The 21,239-nt window shown below is 35.1% G+C and overlaps 2 protein-coding genes across 2 annotated transcripts; both read right to left on the bottom strand.

Moving 5' to 3' along the window:
- Window positions 1-3,387: 3,387 nt before the first annotated feature.
- On the bottom strand, window positions 3,388-4,314 carry LOC113750748. Its single transcript, XM_027294689.1, has one exon. The coding sequence runs from the start codon at window positions 4,312-4,314 to the stop codon at window positions 3,388-3,390; it is 927 nt and encodes a 308-aa protein (XP_027150490.1).
- Window positions 4,315-15,681: 11,367 nt separating this feature from the next.
- On the bottom strand, window positions 15,682-17,719 carry LOC113750747 (probable sucrose-phosphate synthase 3). Its single transcript, XM_027294688.1, has 6 exons — window positions 17,435-17,719; window positions 16,866-16,997; window positions 16,641-16,787; window positions 15,981-16,000; window positions 15,765-15,880; window positions 15,682-15,722 (listed from the first exon to the last, which is right to left on the bottom strand). The coding sequence occupies exons 1-6, from the start codon at window positions 17,717-17,719 to the stop codon at window positions 15,682-15,684; spliced, it is 741 nt and encodes a 246-aa protein (XP_027150489.1).
- Window positions 17,720-21,239: the final 3,520 nt, after the last annotated feature.

Below are 21,239 nucleotides of genomic sequence, written 5' to 3'. Positions count from 1 at the left end.
GAAGTGCGGAATCTGGGGAGAGAGGAAGAAGAAAGGCCCGCATGGTTTTTGGACACACTTGCTGTTAAACCATCTACTAATAGAGGAAGAGGATAGCTTGAGTGTTTGGAGTAAAATTGCTCTGGCAAGAAAATAGTAATTCTGACGGCATCGCTGGCCATTCTTTGTCATTTATCAGTGTTGAAAAAATTAATCCATTGTAAATATGTCAAATTCTTTATTATGCAAAAATTAACAGAGCAAAAGCTCTGTATTGATTAATCTTGCTACGCAAATTTATTTCCAGTATCCCATGCATGACTAATCAATTATTCTTGGGTTTTTTTTTCTTTTTTTATATATAAAACGGAAGTACCAATTTTTGTTTTGATAATAACTGCTCCATTTGTAGATTAAATTGTAGAAAAAGCAAAATTCCCCTCTTGCTTCGCTTCATGAATTCGAACTCTCTTATATCTCAAAAACTTATTTGGATTGTGTTGTGAAACTAATAAAATAAACTCCCAAAGTAGGGATTGAAATAGTAGAGTGAGAGATAGAATATTATTATATTTCCTGATCAAAGTACTTCCAGGTTTCAATGTTACAAATGAAGTAGGATTCACCCCTATATATAGGTGATCCAAGATAGAAGGTACATGAACCCTATTAAGTACTAATACATGAATTTAGTACATCAAGTACATCCATAAATGAGTTCATCCAATGTACCAATGAATCTAGGGAGAATACATGTGACTATCATCTTGAGAATGCAAACGGACATCTTCATCTTGTAATCCTTCTTGAGAATATCAACGGACAGCCACATCTAGAGAATATCAACGGACATCCACATCTTATCATTATTTCATAACACTCCCCCTTGGATGTCCATGACACAAAGAATATGCCTCGTTAAAACCTTACTAGGGAAAAACCCAGTGGGATAAAAACCCTAGTGAAGGAAAAAGAGTACACTATTCTTGTGTAATAAATTCTCCCCCTGATGCAAACATTATATGAGATCTTTTAGCCGACGCATACCAATATTCTTCACCAGTTTCCCAAACGTAGCAGTCAGCAAAGCCTTGGTAAACAAATCTGCCAAATTATTATCCGATCGGATTTGTAGCACATCAATCTCACCATTCTTCATTCCAATGTCGTCTTGTAGGCGAGGAATTAAATCTTGCTAATAAATTCACAGCAAATGATATATCTAGTCTTGTACAATTAGCAAGATAATAAGCGCACCAAATGCACTGAGATATGGTACTTCAGGACCAAGTATCTCTTCATGTTCCTCTTGTGGCCTAAGGGGGTCCTTATTAGGATTCAATAATCTGATGACCATTGGGGTACTTAATGTATGTGCTTTATCCAGACGAAATCGCTTTAATACCTTCTGGGTATAAGTAGGTTGGTGGATAAAAATTTTACTCTCTAAATGCTCAATTTGTAAATCAAGGCAGAATTTTGTCTTTCCAAACTCTTTGATCTCAAATTCTTTCTTCAAATATTCGACAGCCTTTTGGATCTCTTCAGGAGTTCCAATCAAATTGAGATCATCAACATATATCGCAATAATCACAAAATTTGACCCATTTCTCTTGATAAAAACACATGGACATATTGGGTCATTGGTATAACCTTCTTTAGTTAAGCATTCATTGAGGCGGTTATACCACATACGTCCAGATTGCTTGAGCCCATACAAAGACTTTTGTATTCTAATAGAATACATATCTCTAGGATTTGATTTACATGCTTCAGGCATATTGAATCCTTCAGGGATTCTCATGTAAATATTATTGTCAAGATTCTTATACAAATAAGCAGTGACAACGTCCATCAGACGCATATCAAGTTTTTCATGCACTGCAATACTCACAAGATATCTAAATGTGATCGTATCCATTACAGGTGAATACGTTTCATCATAATCAAATCCAGACCTTTGTGAAAAGCCTTGGGCTACAAGTCTTGTTTTATATCTCACTATTTCATTCTTTTCATTCCTTTTTCTCACAAAAATCCATTTATATCCAACTGGCTTGACACCTTCAGGCGTTTGGACTACAGGCCCAAAAACATTTCTTTTAGCCAGTGAATCTAATTCAGATTGTATTGGCCTTTTCATTTTGGTCAATCATTTCTATGCCGACATTCATCAACTGATCTAGATTCATGATCCTCATCAACTTCTATAATATCAAGTGCTACATTTCATTAGGCTCCAATTAACTTTTCTATAATTTCATTCTCTTCAGGAGCTGGCTCTTCGGGAGCTGGCTCTTCAGGAGCGACCTCTTCAGGAGGTTAAATTTTGTCATGACATTTATTTAATCTCCGGAGATATTTGAAATCAATGTATACCTTATATAGGTAGGCCGGCCTTTATTTGTAGCACTTGTACATGTCCTTCAGGGACATCAATTTTAACAAGAGTATTTCCTGCAGGAATAGTTGATTTAATAACTCTTCTGGAGTCGATAAATATAATTTTCTTCAAATGAAGAATTTCTTGAACTTCTAGTTCACATTGTTTTGTATGAGGATCGAGGAAATCCAATTGTTCAGATGATTTCCTTTCGGTTGATCTTTTCCTCCCCCTAATGTCGGGATAGATCACTCATCAATAGATCATTCATCAATATTTTACGATATTTAATCGTAAAAGGTGATGCATATCCGACATAAATTTCTTTTGGAGCCATGTATAATATAAAGGGGGTATGTATAAATACTTGTCGACATTCAAATATTCTCACTTTTGCCAAATCATATATTCATTGGGATCAGTAAACTTCTGGTTTACTGCATGTGATGATTATAAATCAAATGAGAATAAAGATAACTATATCGATAACCATTACACCCTCGAATGATTAATATGATATAATCAACTTTCATCTGACTTGATTTTTATTATTATCTCATTCAGTGTCTCAATTTGATATCCATCTCGACGGATATCTTTAATAAATTTCTTCGAGTGTTGGGAGAGAGTAGTGCATTATTTACGACAATTTTGGTTCCTTCAGGAAAAATAGAGTGACTCTTCCAGAGCCCTCAATTAATTTTGCACTACCACTGATGGTATTAAATTTGTCTCTCCCATCTCCAAAGAAGAAAAATATCTTTTATTTGTCAATATAGTGTGCGCAGAAGCACTATTAACGAGACAAATGTTATCATCACCATTATTTGATCCCAAACATTTGGCATCCATTTCTTCTTCAGGAAGAAAATAAATGAAACTAAATATTGATAAAAGATACGAGAATAGACATATGCAAAGTAAATTGATAAAACTAACAACATATCAAACAACATACCAAAGTAATGGACAATCCTGCAAAACTAACAATATATCAAACATCTAGACAAATATTAAATATATGATCATTTTGCATCTTCAGGATGCTCAAAGAAATCGGCAATATCCAGGTGTGTCATGTCAGCATCATCATCATCATAAGCATTCTTTTGGTCGATAAAATTTGTCTCGACATCTTTGTCCTTCTTTTTCAATGATGCTTGATAGAGGTCAACAAGATGTTCAGCCGTACGACAGGTACGGGACCAGTGACCTTCCATACCACATCGGTAGCATTTTTCTTCATAAACTTTCTTTTCTCCTTCTTTCGGATCGTAGTCATTTTCTCTCTCTTGAGAAATATTTTGTTGCTTGCCACGGCTATAATTTTCACGAGGCACAAATCTACTATGATCACGTCCACGGCCACGGCCACGTCCACGGCTTCTTCCACGGCCACCTCTACGGCCACGTCCACGACCTCGACCAGAATTTTGAAATTGAGTCCCATTCGCTTCAGGGAATGGACTTGCACCAGTTGGTCGGGACTTATGATTTTTCAGCAATAATTCATTATTTTGTTCAGCCAACAGAAGACATGCAATAAGTTCAGAATATTTTTTAAATCCTCTCTCTCTATATTGCTGCTGCAGGAGCATATTAGAGACATGAAAAGTAGAGAATGTTTTCTCTAACATGTTTTCATCAGTGACTTTTTCGCCACACAATGATAATTGAGAAGTAATTCTGAACATGGCTGAATTATATTCGTTGACAGATTTGAAATCTTGTAGTCGTAAGTGGAGCCAATCATATCGGGCCTTTGGAAGAACGACCAACTTCAGGTGATCGTATCTTTCTTTCAAATCTTGCCAAAGGACAAGAGGATCTTTGACAGTAAGATACTCTACTTTTAGTCCTTCATCTAAATGACGACGAAGGAAAATCATGGCCTTAGCACGGTCTTGGTTTGAGGCATCATTCTCATCAACAATAGTATTACCAAGGCCCATTGCCTCAAGATGAATTTCAACATCCAATACCCACGATAAATAATTTTTTCCAGAAATATCAAGAGGTACGAACTCTTGTTTTGTGAGATTAGCCATAAGACTATGCAATAGATTCGTAGGAAAGAATATTACCTTGATAAGTAGCCAAAAGTTGTTCGGGCAAAATCTTGACACGTTTCGTGCTTCACTTTTGCTTCGTGCCTTTCCTTCACTCAAAGTAGAGACTCGTGCTGATAACGTGTTGTGAAACTAATAAAATAAACTCCCAAAGTAGGGATTGAAATAGTAGAGTGAGAGATAGAATATTATTATATTTACTGATCAAAGTACTTCCAGGTTTCAATGTTACAAATGAAGTAGGATTCACCCCTATATATAGGTGATCCAAGATAGAAGGTACATGAACCCTATTAAGTACTAATACATGAATTTAGTACATCAAGTACATCCATAAATGAGTTCATCCAATGTACCAATGAATCTAGGGAGAATACATGTGACTATCATCTTGAGAATGCAAACGGACATCTTCATCTTGTAATCCTTCTTGAGAATATCAACGGACAGCCACATCTAGAGAATATCAACGGACATCCACATCTTATCATTATTTCATAACAGATTGCAAGTTTTCGCATTAACATTGTCTTGACACATTTTTCAATATCTTGTTTTACTTCACATGCACCATATTACTACATTATAATTTCCTACCAAAACTCCAAAAACTTGGTTCGGGAAGGGCTCTGACCAAAAAACAAAACGAAGTCCTGACATAGAAGTTTATTAGAAACTATTGATTGAGTTCGCATGCTAATCAAGTCTAATTTTATCAAGATATAGGTTCTGCATTATTTTTACAGTTGCGTCTTAATCTGGACTGTTGTTAATTTGATTGGGGTAGAGCAAACCTTTCAGTCAACTTCACCAATGTGTGGTTGAAATTAAAACCGCCACCCCACCAAGACGCCTCCTTCTTGGCTGCATTTGGTTCTAAATGGATAACACTTTTGCATACTAACAGTTTGAATGCATTACATATTTGCAAAATTCAATGTATACACTAGCAAGTTTAAATAGATGATTTATGTATAAAATTTGAAATTTAAATTTAAATTGAGATAATTATCATGCATCTAAACCTCTAGTTTATACTCTATTAGTGAAAAAAGATTAATCCACCCCAAATATGTGAAATTTTTATTATGTAGAAATAAATTCTGTTAACCGAATAAAAGCTATGTATTGATTAATCAACTCTAAATCCTTTGCTTGGATTGTGATTTAAAAAAAAAAACAATTTTATGTTTGCTATGAATGTTCTTTCTAGACAATTTCTATTTCACTATTTTATTTCACAAAAATCACATTTTAAAAATATAACACAATTATTTTTCTCAAAATCTCTCTAAAAAACGCAATCCAAACGGACTTTAATAGCATTGTTTGGATTGCAGTTTTCAAAAAAATTTTAGGCTTTTTGTGATCACATTTTCAATCACTTTTAATCTTACATACATTAAATCACAACAGTATATTTTTCTACAAAAGCTCTAGAAAATAGCAATTTAAATGAGACTGCTCTTGAAAGCAAATGTAGCTACGCAAGTCTATTTCCAGTATCCCATGCATGACTAATCAATTATTGGTAATCTCTACTTGGGATTTTTTTTTTTTTTGGCACATGAAGGAAGATGGCAGTGTCAATTTTTGTTTTGATGATAATTGCTCCATTTGTTGATCAAATTGAGAAAAAGCATAATTCCCATCTTGTTTCATTGAGGTCAGAGATAGACGTTTCATGAATTCAAATTCTCTTTATCTCAAAAACTAACCAGAAAATAGAAAGCAATCCTAATAAAGGAGTTTGTGGTAAAAAATATTGATTGACTTGGCAAATCTAGTCTAATATTGTCAAGATACAGGTTTTACGTGATTTACAATTGCATCTTAGTTTGCACTGTTGCTAATTTAATTCGAGAATGAGCAAACATGTCACTTAACTTCACCAATGTGTGGTTGATATTAAAGCAGCCACCCCCAGCAAAACGCCTCTATCTTGGCTGCATTTGGTTCTAAATGGATATCTCTCTTTTACACTAAGAATGCGTGCACTTAAGAGTCCGTGTAATCAATGTTAAAGCTACCGCCACCCCGTCTCGATACGCTTATAATCTATTCTATACTGACACTATATGCACTTACGAGTCTAGGTGCATATTCATACAATACCTAATATATACTCTAGTGAGTCTGAGTGCATGATATATGTGCAAATTTTGAAATTTAAATTTAAATTGGGTTATACTCTATCAATATTGAAAAGATTAATCTATTCCAATAAGTCAAATTTCTTTATTATGAAAAAATTAATGAGGTAAAAGCTCTATATTGATTAACCAACTCCTTTTCAAGGAGAAGTCGTTATCCAACTCTGCGCGCATCTGAATTGAGAGATGGTTCATTGATGACTACATAAAGCTAACCACGTTCCAAATTTTCTGATTTGACCTAGACCAGACTACACATCTTAGTAGTTTACTAACACCAGACTTTGAATTCAGTTTAAGGCTATGTTTTTAGACTCGGACTGGATATCGACTCGGTCGAGCTCAGGAGTCAGGGGTCAATGGGTTCGATCGAATTCGATAAGGGTTGAATCGGATGATGTCATAAATAAAAATTATTTAAAAATTAAAATATTGTATGTAAAATACCTAAGAATATGTTAATATTAATAAAGGTATATTCATATATATCTGATGCTTCAAATATATTTAACAAGAAAATACAAAGAAATTAGAACAACCAAGTAGCAATTTATATTATTTAATGAACATTAACAAGTTTAGAATTAAAATTATAGACTTGATTGAAAATTAACATCAAATTTTAGGACAACATTTATAAACTATGAAATATTTGAGGTATATTAATAATTTTTAACAACTTAGTGGTCAAAACATAATATTGAAAATGTTTGACCTTTTAAAAAAAAAGGCTTTGACTCAAACCGGTTCTTCCGATTTTTTGGTCAAACTCGATTTTTGACTGGGTTTGACCGAGTTTTTACCCATCCGGTCTTTTAGAGTAACTCGGACCGGACACTTGACCGATTCCCGATCGGACCAGCCGGTCCGGTCCGAGTTTAAAAAAATAGGTTTAAGGACGTTGCCGATGTACGTTTATTGGTCAAAGACGAGGTGTGGAAAGGTGGGGGAAAAGGACTAAGCGATTGTGGCCGCAAATGATAGGGAATATGTCTTGGATGGGCATGTGCAAAAGTATTTTGTGACCTGCAACTTGAAGAGCCGTTGGTTGTCGAAGTTGAGCGTAAGGGACATATGAAAAGTTGAGAGGATTTGAAAGCATAAATGGGAAAGGTGGAGTGCCTAAAATAATCAATTGCCAAAGACAGAGGGTCGTGAGCGAAACTAAGAGATTGAAAAAGCATGAAGCTTGGTGGAGAAGCTAAAAACTGTACACATATAAAATGAAGGTTTGCGAAACCGGACAGGAATTACCATGAAGAATACAAAATGGTATTCGTTATGGAGTTGGCAGCCGAAATAGATGCTTCAGATATGCAGTGGGATAATGAAGGAGAAAGCAAAAATCGGCCCTCACTGACGCATAAAAGTGCAATCGCAACAAATTAGTATAGTTGCAGCAGTGAAAGGAAGCAACTTCGGCAGATGGCGGAAAGAATGTTAAGGAACTCGACTCATCTAGTGAAGAATATGATAGATTGCCTTTTGGATGAGCAGTGGCAGGCTATTAGAGAGTTTGGGTTCGGGTCAATTTTGAATGTGAAGGGAGTTGAGGTTGACAAAGAGATGTTCAACTAGTTAGTGGATAACTTTGATATAGATCGGAGGGCATTGAACGTTCATTGCTACCGTCAACACTTCACGACAGAGGATATGGAATGTGTATTTGGCTTGAGCAGCCATGAGAAAGCTATTGAAACCAAAAACCGAAGGCAAGGGATGGATACAGAGTTGGAAAGAGAGTTTAATATTAGATTAAATAGCAAAAAAATTGCAGTGGAGGAATTGAGGGACAGCCTATATTGTTTGCATAACAAAGGCTTAGAATTCATAGTGAAATTCGTACTATTTGTTGTTGGTAGGGTGTTAGCACCACTTTTGAATGACATAGTAATCAAGGAGCTTGTGGTTGTAGTGGATAAAGGAGAGAATATGGAAAATCTAAAATGGTCAAAATTCATACTAGACAACTTGGTGAAGAGCATCCGTGAAAGAGATGGCAACGGAATAGCGGGATGTGCACTTTTTCTGGTGGTATATGAAGACGTAACTTTTAAAATAGCGCTAGAAATTGCTATAACAATTAACTTTGATATAAAGGAACTGTAAATGATTAATGGATTTTTTGTCCATGCAGATTTACTATTTGGAATGATTCTATATCGAAGGTGAGGACGAGTTTCGCAAGTTCCAGTCGAGAGAGTCGAGGATAAGATTTTGGGGAAGGTATGAGATTAATGAAAGTGTGCGAATAATGAGGAGAAATCGCATATTTAAGGGGGAACAAGTAATGTAAAATGCACTTGTGTGAACTGTTGTTGAATTTCCAGTTGCATTTTGTGATGTTACTAGTTGTAGAAAGCTGAAGGGTTGTATTGATAGGCAATGTGTAGTTTTACAGTAGCGTAGGCTGTAGCGAAGACATTGATAAAAGGCTGGTTAAAATTGAATGTGTTAATAAAGATGTGAATGACAGTATTGGTAAAATAGAAGCAATGATTGAATCTCAGTTTGAAACACTGAGGAACATGTATGAAACTGGAAGCCCGTGTAAAAAAATAGGCCACCTGGTATGGAAGGCGAGCAGAAGGACGATTGGTGTGGCAGTGTTAGAAGAGGCAGTGAAGTACATAAATTTAGTCCTAAAATAGCAGATGTTAGGTCGAGAAATAGGAGTGAAAATGCCAGAGTAACTAGGAATACTGCAATAATCAGTGAAAAGACTGCATCGAAAATTACGAATTAGAGCTGCAGAAAGAGACTAAGGATGGACAATACGGAGAAACCTCTGTGGGAAGGCAAACAAAACAGAAGGCAAGGTAAAAGAATAAAGGTATGTGAGAAATAATTGCAAAGGTATTTAGTAGTATTATAAAAGCAAAGTGTAAATATAACTTTTGTGTACAGATGGGTAGCAGTCGGTTAAATGAGTGTCAAAGGAAGATGGTTGTTTCATTGGCAAGAGTGAGAATTCTAGTGTTCCATAATTACTAAAGGAAAGAACTGTAGACTAGGAAAGGTGACATATTTTTGTGGTAGTAGGAGACTAGGCTGGCATCCATTGGTGGAAAATTGAGTGAAGAATGGGCAAAAATACAGAAATTCTTGATTGACATCCAGCTCTCACAAGGGTATGGCTTGGATCATGGATTTGGTAAAGTGTCAGTTGTATTTTGTTTGATCCTTTATTTGAAAATGTAATAACAAAGGGCATGCAAAATTAGTTGCAATTATAAGTTTGAATAAATTGGCAGTATGATCATCCCCACGGGGGAGGGGGCATGGGAGCGACTATTGTGGAAGCAATTAATTTTGGTTTAGAAGTATGTGGCAAATTTACAATTTGTGTTGCTGTCTACCATGCTTCCATATATAATAACAAGTGTGATGACGATGCTTCGATATATAATATAAGGTGAGTATTTAGTACATTGAACGTGGAATTAGAATGATATTGAACTTTAGTAGTACTCAAGAAACTTATGTGTTTTGCACATAACCTTTATACTCATTGAGCACTACCTAAGGAAGTTAAACATAATTCATGGCTATGTTTATAAGAAAGAGCGAATTTAAATTGATGTGCTTACTTAAGTCATTGAAAATGACAATATGAAATTTGTAGATTATGGAAACATAATAGGCATAGTGCAAACTTTAATATAAGTGGATAATGACAGGGAAGTATTGGTGTCAATTCAAAGGCAGGCTACAACTAGAAGTGCAATGGAGTTATAGCTTCTCGAAAAAGCCATGGCGTGTGATGTGAGTAATTGCAGGGATAAAAATTGGGTGGTGTTTTGTGAAGTGTTACATGCATGATGAAGTGATTTATATGGGTTTGGTGCAGATAATAAATTGCTATTGTGCAATGAAAACAGCAAGGCAACAAAGGCGAGCAGTAGAGAAGTCAATTCAATGATGGTTCATGCCAACTTGGTTTCAGGTACAAGTGTTCGACCAAAGTCCGGGGGGGTAAGTATGTCCGTTCATATAAAAATGAGATTTAGTAATGTTTTGTTGTAGCAAGAGATTTTGGACTTCAACAAATCAGCAGATGAGCTATATTGCACATACATATAGGAATCTAAAGTAGGACGTAATATCAGAAAGTGTGAGAAGGTACGACAAGGAAGGTTCTGTAGCATAATGGAATACATGTAGAATCCTAGAATCATGACTAACTAAGCGCCGATGTTCTCAAATATTTGTGCCAATGTGGCACAATGAACATTGGTACTTGTGTATAGTGGACATGGTCAGCGAAGAAGTATTGATTTATGATTCAATGAGAGGAAACAAGGAAATGGATATGATGAGGTGCGGGTGTGTGGAGACAATGGTAAGCAATAAGAAATATTCGGTTTGTCAAACATTTCACGAACACGACTATCACCTTTTAATTAGTGCCAGTAAACTTGAATTTGCATATGTTTAACTACTGTTGCAGCTCAGATTGAAAGGTTGTAAGCAGCGCTGACTTATGGTTTGAAGGAACAGTATTCGTCATGCCTTTGGTTATACAAAATAAAAACTACAGCCGCATATCCACAACAATGGAATGGGTAAGTTCGGTGTATATAGGTTGGTAGTTTTTTACATACTTCATCAATGGTTGTGTATAAATTCGCGGTTATGGTTTGTAATGTAGGTGGGATTGTGGGTTATTCATGTTGAAGTTCATGGATATGTTATCAATTGGAATTGGAAGCTAGAAATGGAAACAGGTAAGAAAAAAAATATGGCATCCTATGTTTTAAGAATCGTTGTCTTTGGTAGCCAACGATGAAGATAGTAATTATAATGAATCGGTGCAGTACAATTCGAAATTTGAGTGCCGCAAATTAGCACTGTGTTTGGTTCTAGATGATGCCAACTTGGTCCATAATCAAATTATGCACAAAGCAAATATGCATAGGAGTTCAGAGCTGGATTGTGCACATTAGAAAATGTCCCTGAAATTTGGGTTGGGGCATAGGTGACTGTGGATGAAGGTGAATATTATGTTACAATACATGATTCCCTCATTTGGTCAAACAGCAGCGGTGGTTCTTGTCAAAATTGGATAAACCAATGAATTTTGGACTTTATGTGAATAACAAAAGCCGTAGTCATATCTAATTAAAGGTTTGTATGGCACCGTAAGACGTAATTGAACTTGCACGCCACTTGACTGCCATCGACAGTATTACTCTAAGGAGAATTTTGTTTGGCCCCAAACACAGCAATAATTAGCAACAATTTTTTACTGCTGGTGGTTATGCGTCAAAATATATGTGGTGATATAGAGCAATAAGACTGAAGGGTTTTCCCCTTAAAACTAATGATGTGAACATTATTGTTTATAGCCCACTCAAATGCTAACACTGAATACACCTAGGAATAAAAATTTTCAAATTTACAAATTATCTGCCAATGGGCTACAACAACAACTAGGCTACAAAATAAATATTTGAATACAACATCGGATTTTACTACTTTTTTTGGTCAATGGGATAATTTTGTATAACCTCAGTTGACGTTATCCGAAATATCACCTAACTCCCCTTGGTAGAATTCCGTTTCTCGTGATAGCAATTTAATATGCCAATATCAAAAGTGAAGAATTATCAAATAATACCCTTATATTTAAATTTTTAAACTTTTTTTCTTTCTCTAAATTTCCTAATTTTTTTAACAATGTGTATACATACATACATTCATATATATATATATATATATATATATATATGGTAAATTCAAATTAGACTTGCAAATGTCAATGTAAACTGCAGTGCATTTGAACCTGGAATAGTGTCAAGTTATTTTTCTTCCCTTTTTTTCACAGCTATATTTAACTATTTTTTTATTTATTTGTTCATATTCATGTTAAGCATGCACCAAATTAAGTAATTGAAGCTTCAGACTATGCATTTTTCAAATTCTCCTAGTTTTCTTTTTATAATAAAATCTTAATCGTTAACGTTGAAAAAAAATGTTGTCACGCCCCACTTTTGAAAAAATAAATTTTAGGTGTTGAAAAATTGAGATTTTGATTTTAGAAAATAAATAAAGAAAAAGGGCCTAATATGGGACTTAGAAAGTGCGACGGTTTGGACCCAAAATAATTGTCTAAAAAGGGCTTTTTTAGTAAAAATAGGAGTCACCACTTGATATTGAGTTTGGGTGTACTAAGTATCTAAAATATATTTTTAAATAAATAAATAAAACCCCTTTTAGACGACTCCAGGTTTTTGAAAACAAGAGAAGAGGGTTCGGGAGTCACGGTTGAAGAAAGAGAAGGCAAAGATTTGATAGGCTCAAACCTAAACCATCATTTCAATCTAACCAAGATTAGTTGCGACATTTAGTCGAAAAATTTTTTAGTCTAACCTATAAAACTTATCACATTAGAACGTTTCTATATGGATGCGAATCTAGAACTAGAAGTATCAGGAGGGTCAAAATGTCTCTTCAAAATTTAGTTGGTGCAAATTACATTAATTGCGACGACCGAGAGTGATTTCTTGAAGAGATCATGAATATGTAAAAGATGAGATTCAAAAAAAAATTATAATATATATAAATAAATATACATGACCTAGAAAAGGGGAATGCAATATAACGGGTACAGGATCACTACAAGAAAATTGTTCATCAGTGACAACACAAAGTCATCACAGAACATACAAATATCGTCACAAATACCTTTTATTGATGACTTTTTGATCGTCACAAAGTCGTCACTAAATCCCCGTCGGTAAAAGTAAACAGTGACGACCTAAAATGTCGTCACTAAATAGTTTTCATTAGTGACGACTTTAAGTAGAGCATTTTTGACAAAAGATCAAGTCGTCAATAAAACACTTCCAGATTGTCGTCACTAATGACAACTATTTAGTGACGACCTGAAATGTTGTCACTAAATAGTTGTCATTAGTGACAACAATCCGGAAGTGTTTTATTGACGAATTGACCTTTTGTCAAAAATGCTCTACTTAAGATCGTCACTAAAAAGCACCGAAAGCCATTGTATATAACTATTTTACTGACAACAATTGTCGTCACAAATGTAACTTAGATTTAGTGACAGTCTCTGTTGTGACAAGGAGTTTTTATTTTCTAATTTGTGACAACTTTTTTTTGTCATTAGATAATTTCTCAATAGCTTAATAATCATAATTTGGCCTGTAATCATTGCTAAATCATTGATTTTAAACAAACCATACAAATAAACATGAACGATTGATAACCAAAAGTATTTGCATTAGATTACATGGTAATAATATAGCATTCTCAAATGCCAAATTCAAGTGTACATTACCCAACTAATGCCTACAAAAATAACATTTGTCCAAAATATCACTTGTACATAAGGTACATTTACAAAAGCAATCACAGTTTAAGAAATTGAAGAACTTTTAAATGAACCACTCCATGAGCAAAAGGCAATTTTGTCTTCAATATTCTTCAACCATAACCATAGTTATCTTCCGAAAGCTAGTATGAATAGCATTTATCTGTCATAAAAGGGTAAAAGAAGTAGGTAAGGGGAGGAGTACAATAATAAAGAACAAGTAATGAGACTTAGATTATTAAGACAAAAATTACAATTCATTAAGAACCTCATATAATTTGGGCCCACATATTACAACACCAGCAAGAAGTTAGAAATCACAGTCCAATCTATACAAATACAACACTGCATAAGCTCAACTAAAGAGCTCTCTAAAACAGTTTTTTTTTTTATTTTCTTTCTTCTTTAAATAGCTCAACTTATTGAACAATTAAATTGGACTCCCACAGTAATTGTTGTTTAATCTTTAGATGAATTCGGTGTAGTTGAAGTCCACAGAGAATGGACTCCACAGGTTGGATTGCCATTTTTCTTCAAAATATTTTTAGGTTTCCGTAAATACATTTTCTAATCACTCTTTTATCTCATATACATCATATCACTACGGTATTTTTTTTTTTTTTTACAAAAACTCCAGAAAATAGCAATCGAAACAGGCATCATACTTCGATATTTTCCTTTGACAAAAAGGAAAACATCATGAAGTCCTGTAACATCATTTGAAGTCAAGTTGTTTCATTCTAGTTAAAAGCAATGGACCAACACATCTACAAAGGTGGAGATATGGATGCTGTTCATTTCCAGTTGTCATCCACACACATAGTTCCAGATAGAGATTCTTTTGCTCAGGCAATTGATAGTGAATATTTTCCTAGGCCTTAGTAGTTAAATGATATACCCTACGCCCAGACCAGAACAACATTCTTGTGGCTTTGTTCTAATATCAGATATTTTGATCTGGATGTGTGTTAGTCCAACCTTTCACATAATTACACAAGAAATGAGGCATTAATGTGAACCAGTATTTTGTCAGTCTGAAAACCATTTTTAAGACTAGGCGACCTTGGAAGCCAAGCAATTGGTTAAAATTTCCCACTACTGATTCTAGTTTTCAAACAGGATCCAAACTAGTTTTCTATGTACAATAACTACATGCTTGTTCAGCTATTCTCAGCTTACCCCAAGGGTGCTTTTATTCTGAATTCGCACTTTCTCAGCTCAAGTTAAAACAGATGTCAAAACCAACAATGAATACCGAAAAACTTGCCTTAATTAACCAAATCAGAAAACTTGCGCAAGAAACCCACTGTAGCTTGGTGATGCTATGCTACTGGTCTTAAGTGTAGAATTTAGAAGCCTAATTTGATTCTCTGTCTCAATTTCGTTTCCAAATCCTCCGTTGATGGAATCTTCCCACCATTCCTCAAAGTTCTGGACCACCAGACCTTTAATTCATCCTGTTAGGTGAGCACGTAGAAAACAATTGGTCTCAACACAGAGATAGATTCAAGAAATCTACCATTAACAACTAAACAGAAAATTCAAATGGAAATGAAAACCCAAATAGTACCAAGCATCAGATACCAAATACAAAAGCATTAAATATTTACACCACCACAGCCGAGCATTTAATACCTCCAACACTCACAGAAATGGAAGTTTTAGAATCTTTCACTGGTTCCCCTGCTTGCTCCACCGTTAATACACATGCCAAGGACAAGAAAGGGAAAGTGGTAAAGTACATAAGATAAATAAGTACCATCAGTGCTTATAAGCAATAAATGGTTTCCAAAAGTAGCATCCTGAAACAGATTTCCCAAAATGCAGTTTCACATATGGCTTACCTGTAATACAAGCAACGTAGTAGCCAGTTCCACCTAATCCTGTTTCCCATTTACCAAGTCGCAAGCACAGGAAAAGACCTTCCAAATGTAACAGTGAGACATCGGAGTTTATCCATCTGAAGCAGAAGCTACTTCTAAGAGTTCAGCATTTAAAAAGGTGCTCAGTACAGATATATAAATAGCATTGGAATTAAATTTTATTAAGAAAGACTGAACCTATGCAGGGATCCCAAATACTTTAGAATGACAGAGGGTAACACAGACAGGAGACGAACAACTTATCATAACATTGGAATGCAATAATAAGATTTCCTCCTTAAGTAGCAATGTTTATCATATCATCATCCAAAACCAAATAATTCACTGAACTTAGTTGTCAAAAAGGCACCATATCATTCACCGCTTTCTAAAATACATCAACAAGGTGTAAGAAATAGACAACAGGCAAATACCAGTGTAGTTAAGAGCACTGTAATTCTCCAATAGGACCATCTCTCCATGAAAATCAACTATCTGTCTGCCTACATTCATCAGATTACCATTCGAACCATCATATTACCTTTTATCTGGGGAATTTAACAAAAATGGAGTCAACATCTGTCTCCCACTCAGGGCCAGTTCTTCCTTATCTAATTCTCTGCTTTAGTTCCTCACATACTGACCAATCTACTCCCATTATACTTATAGAGCCATATAAGATCAATCTTTTTTGCACGGCAAAAAAAGAGCATGCAGTCAAAACTCATATGCTCTATTTTTGTACAATCAAACCTCGTAACATATACAAATTTTGACCATGAAGATTGTAAGTGTTCAGTAATGCACAGAATACATAGATTCAAAGTCTAACATAGATAGAAAGGAGTATATACTTACCCAAACATCACAATAATTGGGAATTCCATAGCAGGGACCAATAGCATCAGCATAATGAGCTGCAAGTGTGGTAATATTTTTCTTTGGATCTGGTCTTGACAATGCTAGAATCATTGGCTTGTGGGGATTTGTGAGAAACCGCATTACCTGTCAAAACAGTTACTAAGATGTAAGGTAAACATTCCCAGGTAAGAGCAAAATCAGTTATGAAAACCACCTACTCACTTCTGACCATATTGGAGGGAGTGCTTTAGGTGAAGCACCATCACCATTGGTTAGTGCTACAAGTTCACCATCGACTTCGGCTGTGTCTTCTTGTGCTATGACATTGCTGAAGTCCATCCCAGGAGGGATAACCTGAAAAATGTAGCTAAAACTAGCAGATATTAGAACCTTCATAAATGTATATACACTTGAGCAGATGTCTAGACTTTCTCATGATGCTCTCCTGGCTGCAGAATTCAAGAACCTAAGTGAAAATCATAGTCTCATTGACAACAGCCATCTGCCATACTAGTGCTTAATAGGAAATAACAAAGGCAGATCATACATGTCTAATGAAATCTTCTAAGTTCCTCAAAAGAGGCATGCTATCAATTAAAAACCATTACTGCACTGGAGTAATGAGCCTTGTCTTAGTAGCTTACCATTCCAGGGAATTACTTTAGTTGAACAAAAAAACAAAGAAGCAATAACTATCTAAATTGCTTTGCTTATTTTAAGAACCAACACTAATGCACAAGTTTCAGCTAAAGCAATAGCACATCAATTTAATTTCTCAACAGTATGCTTACCGCCATCCTTGGCATGTAGCGACCATGGCAATTGACCCCTCTTCTTGCACGGGCCCTCAAAACTTTCTCAAGCTTTACATCAAATCCATCATATAGTCCCCACTGTTCATCAATCTCCTGCTTGGTGCTTGTAATAACAAGTTCTGCAGCATCAAGTGAAAGTTCTTCTGCTTCTACCCTACGCATAATTTTGTATGTAGAATTAATGTCCTCTTTTGATTGCCTTCCTTGTTTCAGAAGTTGTTCTAGCTTGTTTCTACCGAGTGAGTGCCCTGTCAGAACCATATGCAGTCAAAACTCATATGCTCTATTTTTGTACAATCAAACCTCGTAACAAATACAAATTTTGACCATGAAGATTGTAAGTGTTCAGTAATGCACAGAATACATAGATTCAAAGTCTAACATAGATAGAAAGGAGTATATACTTACCCAAACATCACAATAATTGGGAATTCCATAGCAGGGACCAATAGCATCAGCATAATGAGCTGCAAGACAATTCCTCAATGCCGGCTGTAATAACTCCCATGGCAGCGGAATTCTCACCCCCTGTGACCTCAACTCGTCATCCCTCCCCTCACTTCGCAAATGCTGAATTTCTTCCACAACATCCTCAATCTCATTGTGACCCCTCGAGTCACCCGAAAGCCCATGGCTATTTTCAGTAAAATTATCAGGTTTTTGGGTAGTAAAATCATCGAAATCAGATTTACAAGGGCAATCCTGACTTGCCCAATCTGCCGAAAATTTGCAAAAATCAAGCTTTGACCAACTGGGCATTTGCGAGATCTGCTTATAATAACAATCAAGGGCAATGCCTACAATGGAAGCTCGTTTAGTAGACTTCACCGCCATCTGGGGTTCGAGAGGAGGCGATAGAACGCCGACTAGAGGCCGAGACGAGGGGTTATTGTTAATGGGGTTCGATTTATTCGAAGGGGGATTTCGAGAGGAGTGATAAAGAGAAGGTTGAGAGAGATCACGAATTGAAATGAGCACGGGTATACCCGAATGAGCCTTGACTTCAGATGAGTAGAGGACAAGAAGGACAGCTTCGAAGCCGGCGAGATTAGGGGTGGGGGAGATAGCGGATGTGGTGGAGGAGGAGTGGATGCGGGATAGATAGAAGGAGGAGAGGAGAGGGATATAGCAGAGGACAACGAGGCGGAGTTCGGAGTCAGCGGAGAGAAAGGTGTCGTATAGCCACAGGCAAAGAGAGTCGTCGTCGGAGCCGGATGAAGGGGAGGAGAGGGAAGATGAGATGGAAGAATAGGCGGCGGAAGAGAGGAGGAGGGAGCGGGCAGGGCGGTCGGAGTCGGCAAGGAACGAGAGAACTGAGGAGGTTTCGGGGAGAAGAGTGGAGAGGAGATGGATTCGAGTGCGGGCTTTTGATATGGACTCCCACCAGGAGTGCATCGAGTCGGAGTTATTTGCTCCGGCAGCGATGCGGTGGGGAGCAGGACCACCGTTTTGGTGGTTGAAGGAAGTGGAGTTAGATGGGTTAATCTCGGTGGAAGAGGTGGATGAAGAAGGGGATCCACTCCTACCACTATAGCTAATTAAAACCTTCACCTTCGTCCCCAAACTCAATCTCTCAAACCCGTTTCCACCACCAACTCCGCTGAAAACCTTTATCTTGCACAATAAAAAAATGAAGTAATGGTATTCACAACTAAAATAATTCTAGTGGAGATGATTTCGCCCATAACTCAAACAATATCCAAAAAACTTGGGCACAAATTTTCATATCAAATTAACTGATAATCATTCTAAGTTAAGTAGTCACAAGTTTATTTACACTAATGAATTATTTATTTATTCAATTATTTTTATTCTAATGAAGTTATTACATATACAAGAAAATTAAATTAACAAGGAGGCTCGTAAGTATATAACAGTTAAAAATCATTAGAGAACACATAATGATTACAAAAACACAATGCTTTTTTTTTTATTTTTAATTTGGTTTGAAGCATAGATTTTATTGCTATAGTATTATTCTTTATTTTTTAGTACAAAAACACAAATTTTCATCAATATAGGTGGCAAAATTTGTTAATTACATATAAGTGAAAATATACTTTTATAATTTGTAAATATTTTAGCCCTGCAATTTTTTATAATTGCAGCACTAAAGTACATCATTAATTGAAAATAACGAAAGTCAAATTCTACAGTTATAACAGACTTTCATTAAAAATAATCAAATGCTATTAATAAGACATTATTGTTAAGTCAAAATCAAAGAAAATTTAGTGATGCCATAATGTTATCACTAATTTATTCAAGATTATAATGACAAGAAAAGTCGTCACTAATTAAATTGCTAGTTTTTAATATTGTCAATTGCTAGTTTTTAATACTTTTGTGAAAATATTGATAATGGTTGAGAAAATTTTGTTACATTACCGCAAGTGATAAATGTACTTTTGTTCTTTTTGAAACATTTATTTTAATGTTTAATTTTGTTTAAAACTATTGTACTAGTATAGATTTGCAAGACAAAACTTAAGTTCTCAATAGTTAAAAAATTCATTACAGAGAAAACACGAAGTAGTAGTTGCAAAATGTGTATAAATTACAAATATTTTAATGTGTATAAATTACAGTTTATTTTAATGTTTAATTTTGTTTGAAACTATTTTACTAGTATACATTTGCAAGACATAGATTTATGGGTAATTTCTTTTTTTTTTTGCTTTCACATATTTAATTTATGTTAAATACCAAAACCTACCAGTTTCCCTTCCATAAAAATATTAGTGCAACACTTTTTGAATTTTACTTACAAACATTTATGTATTTAACATAAATTAAATGATTCGGAGTGAAATGCCCATAAGGAGCAGAATATTTGTTCATGTAATGGAGGAAACTCACAAAGAGTTGGTACTTTATGGGCCATTTCTTTTTTAAAAAAAATTTAATTTATGTTGAAAAGATAACCTGCCAGTTTTCGTTTTGTAAGAAATCAGTGTAACACTTTTTGAATTTTACTTACAAACATTTATAAATTTATCATAAATTATATGTTTGAGAGTAAAATGCCCATAAAAAGTTGGTACTTTGAATAGATAATGCTCATTTGCCCATAAACTACACTCCCTGAAGGCTATTTTGTTAATTACTTTGTAGTACTTTGTTATTCCTTTGCTAATACTACTTGGCATGTAGTACAAAGGATAAATCTGGCATAAATTTCTTATTCCATTGATAAAAAGACCTGTCTGCCTTATAACTATTGTAATGAAAGATATATCTTTAGAGTTTATAACAAATTATTACTTAAGTTTGAGAAAATTATAAAATATTTATGCATAGTTTATCAAGATACCATTCGCAATTTTCTAATAAAAAAATAGGGGCTAAATTGTAAAAGTTAGGGTGCCATAATAGAAATAATAAAATTGGGGTATTACATATGGGGGTTAAATTGCAAAAGTTAGAGTGCCATAGTAGAATTAATGAAATTGGTGAATTACATATGGGGCTAAATTACAAAAGTTAGGGAGTAATAATAGAATTAAAGAAATCGGTGTACTACATATGGGGCTAAATTGTAAAAGTTAAGGTATCATAATGGAATTAATGGAATTTTTTACAACATTTGGGGTTAAATCGCAAAAGTTAGGGTGGCACAGTAGAATTAATGAAAGTGACTTAGAAATAAGTACTTTAAACAGTGACGATCAATTCTTGTCACTAAATCCGAATCGGTAGAGTGACAGTGACGATATTAGAAGTTGTCACTATATAGAGCATTTTAGTGACAACTTTTTCAAGGTCGTCACTGAAGACTTAG

Source organism: Coffea eugenioides, chromosome 10, assembly GCF_003713205.1.
Source record: "Coffea eugenioides isolate CCC68of chromosome 10, Ceug_1.0, whole genome shotgun sequence".
In the NCBI taxonomy this organism is placed as follows: Eukaryota; Viridiplantae; Streptophyta; class Magnoliopsida; order Gentianales; family Rubiaceae; genus Coffea; species Coffea eugenioides.
The sequence above is the reverse complement of the archived record's forward strand: the minus strand, read 5'-3'. Positions and strand labels throughout refer to the sequence as shown.

Coding starts and splice junctions, on each gene's coding strand:
- LOC113750748 (XM_027294689.1), bottom strand. CDS start 4,314: ATGGGCCTTGGTAATACTATTGTTGATGAGAATGATGCCTCAAACCAA.
- LOC113750747 (XM_027294688.1), bottom strand. CDS start 17,719: ATGGTTCTGACAGGGCACTCACTCGGTAGAAACAAGCTAGAACAACTT. Junction 16,998..17,434: donor GCTACATGCCAAGGATGGCG/GTAAGCATACTG, acceptor TACATTTTTCAG/GTTATCCCTCCTGGGATGGA. Junction 15,723..15,764: donor CTACGTTGCTTGTATTACAG/GTAAGCCATATG, acceptor AATCTGTTTCAG/GATGCTACTTTTGGAAACCA.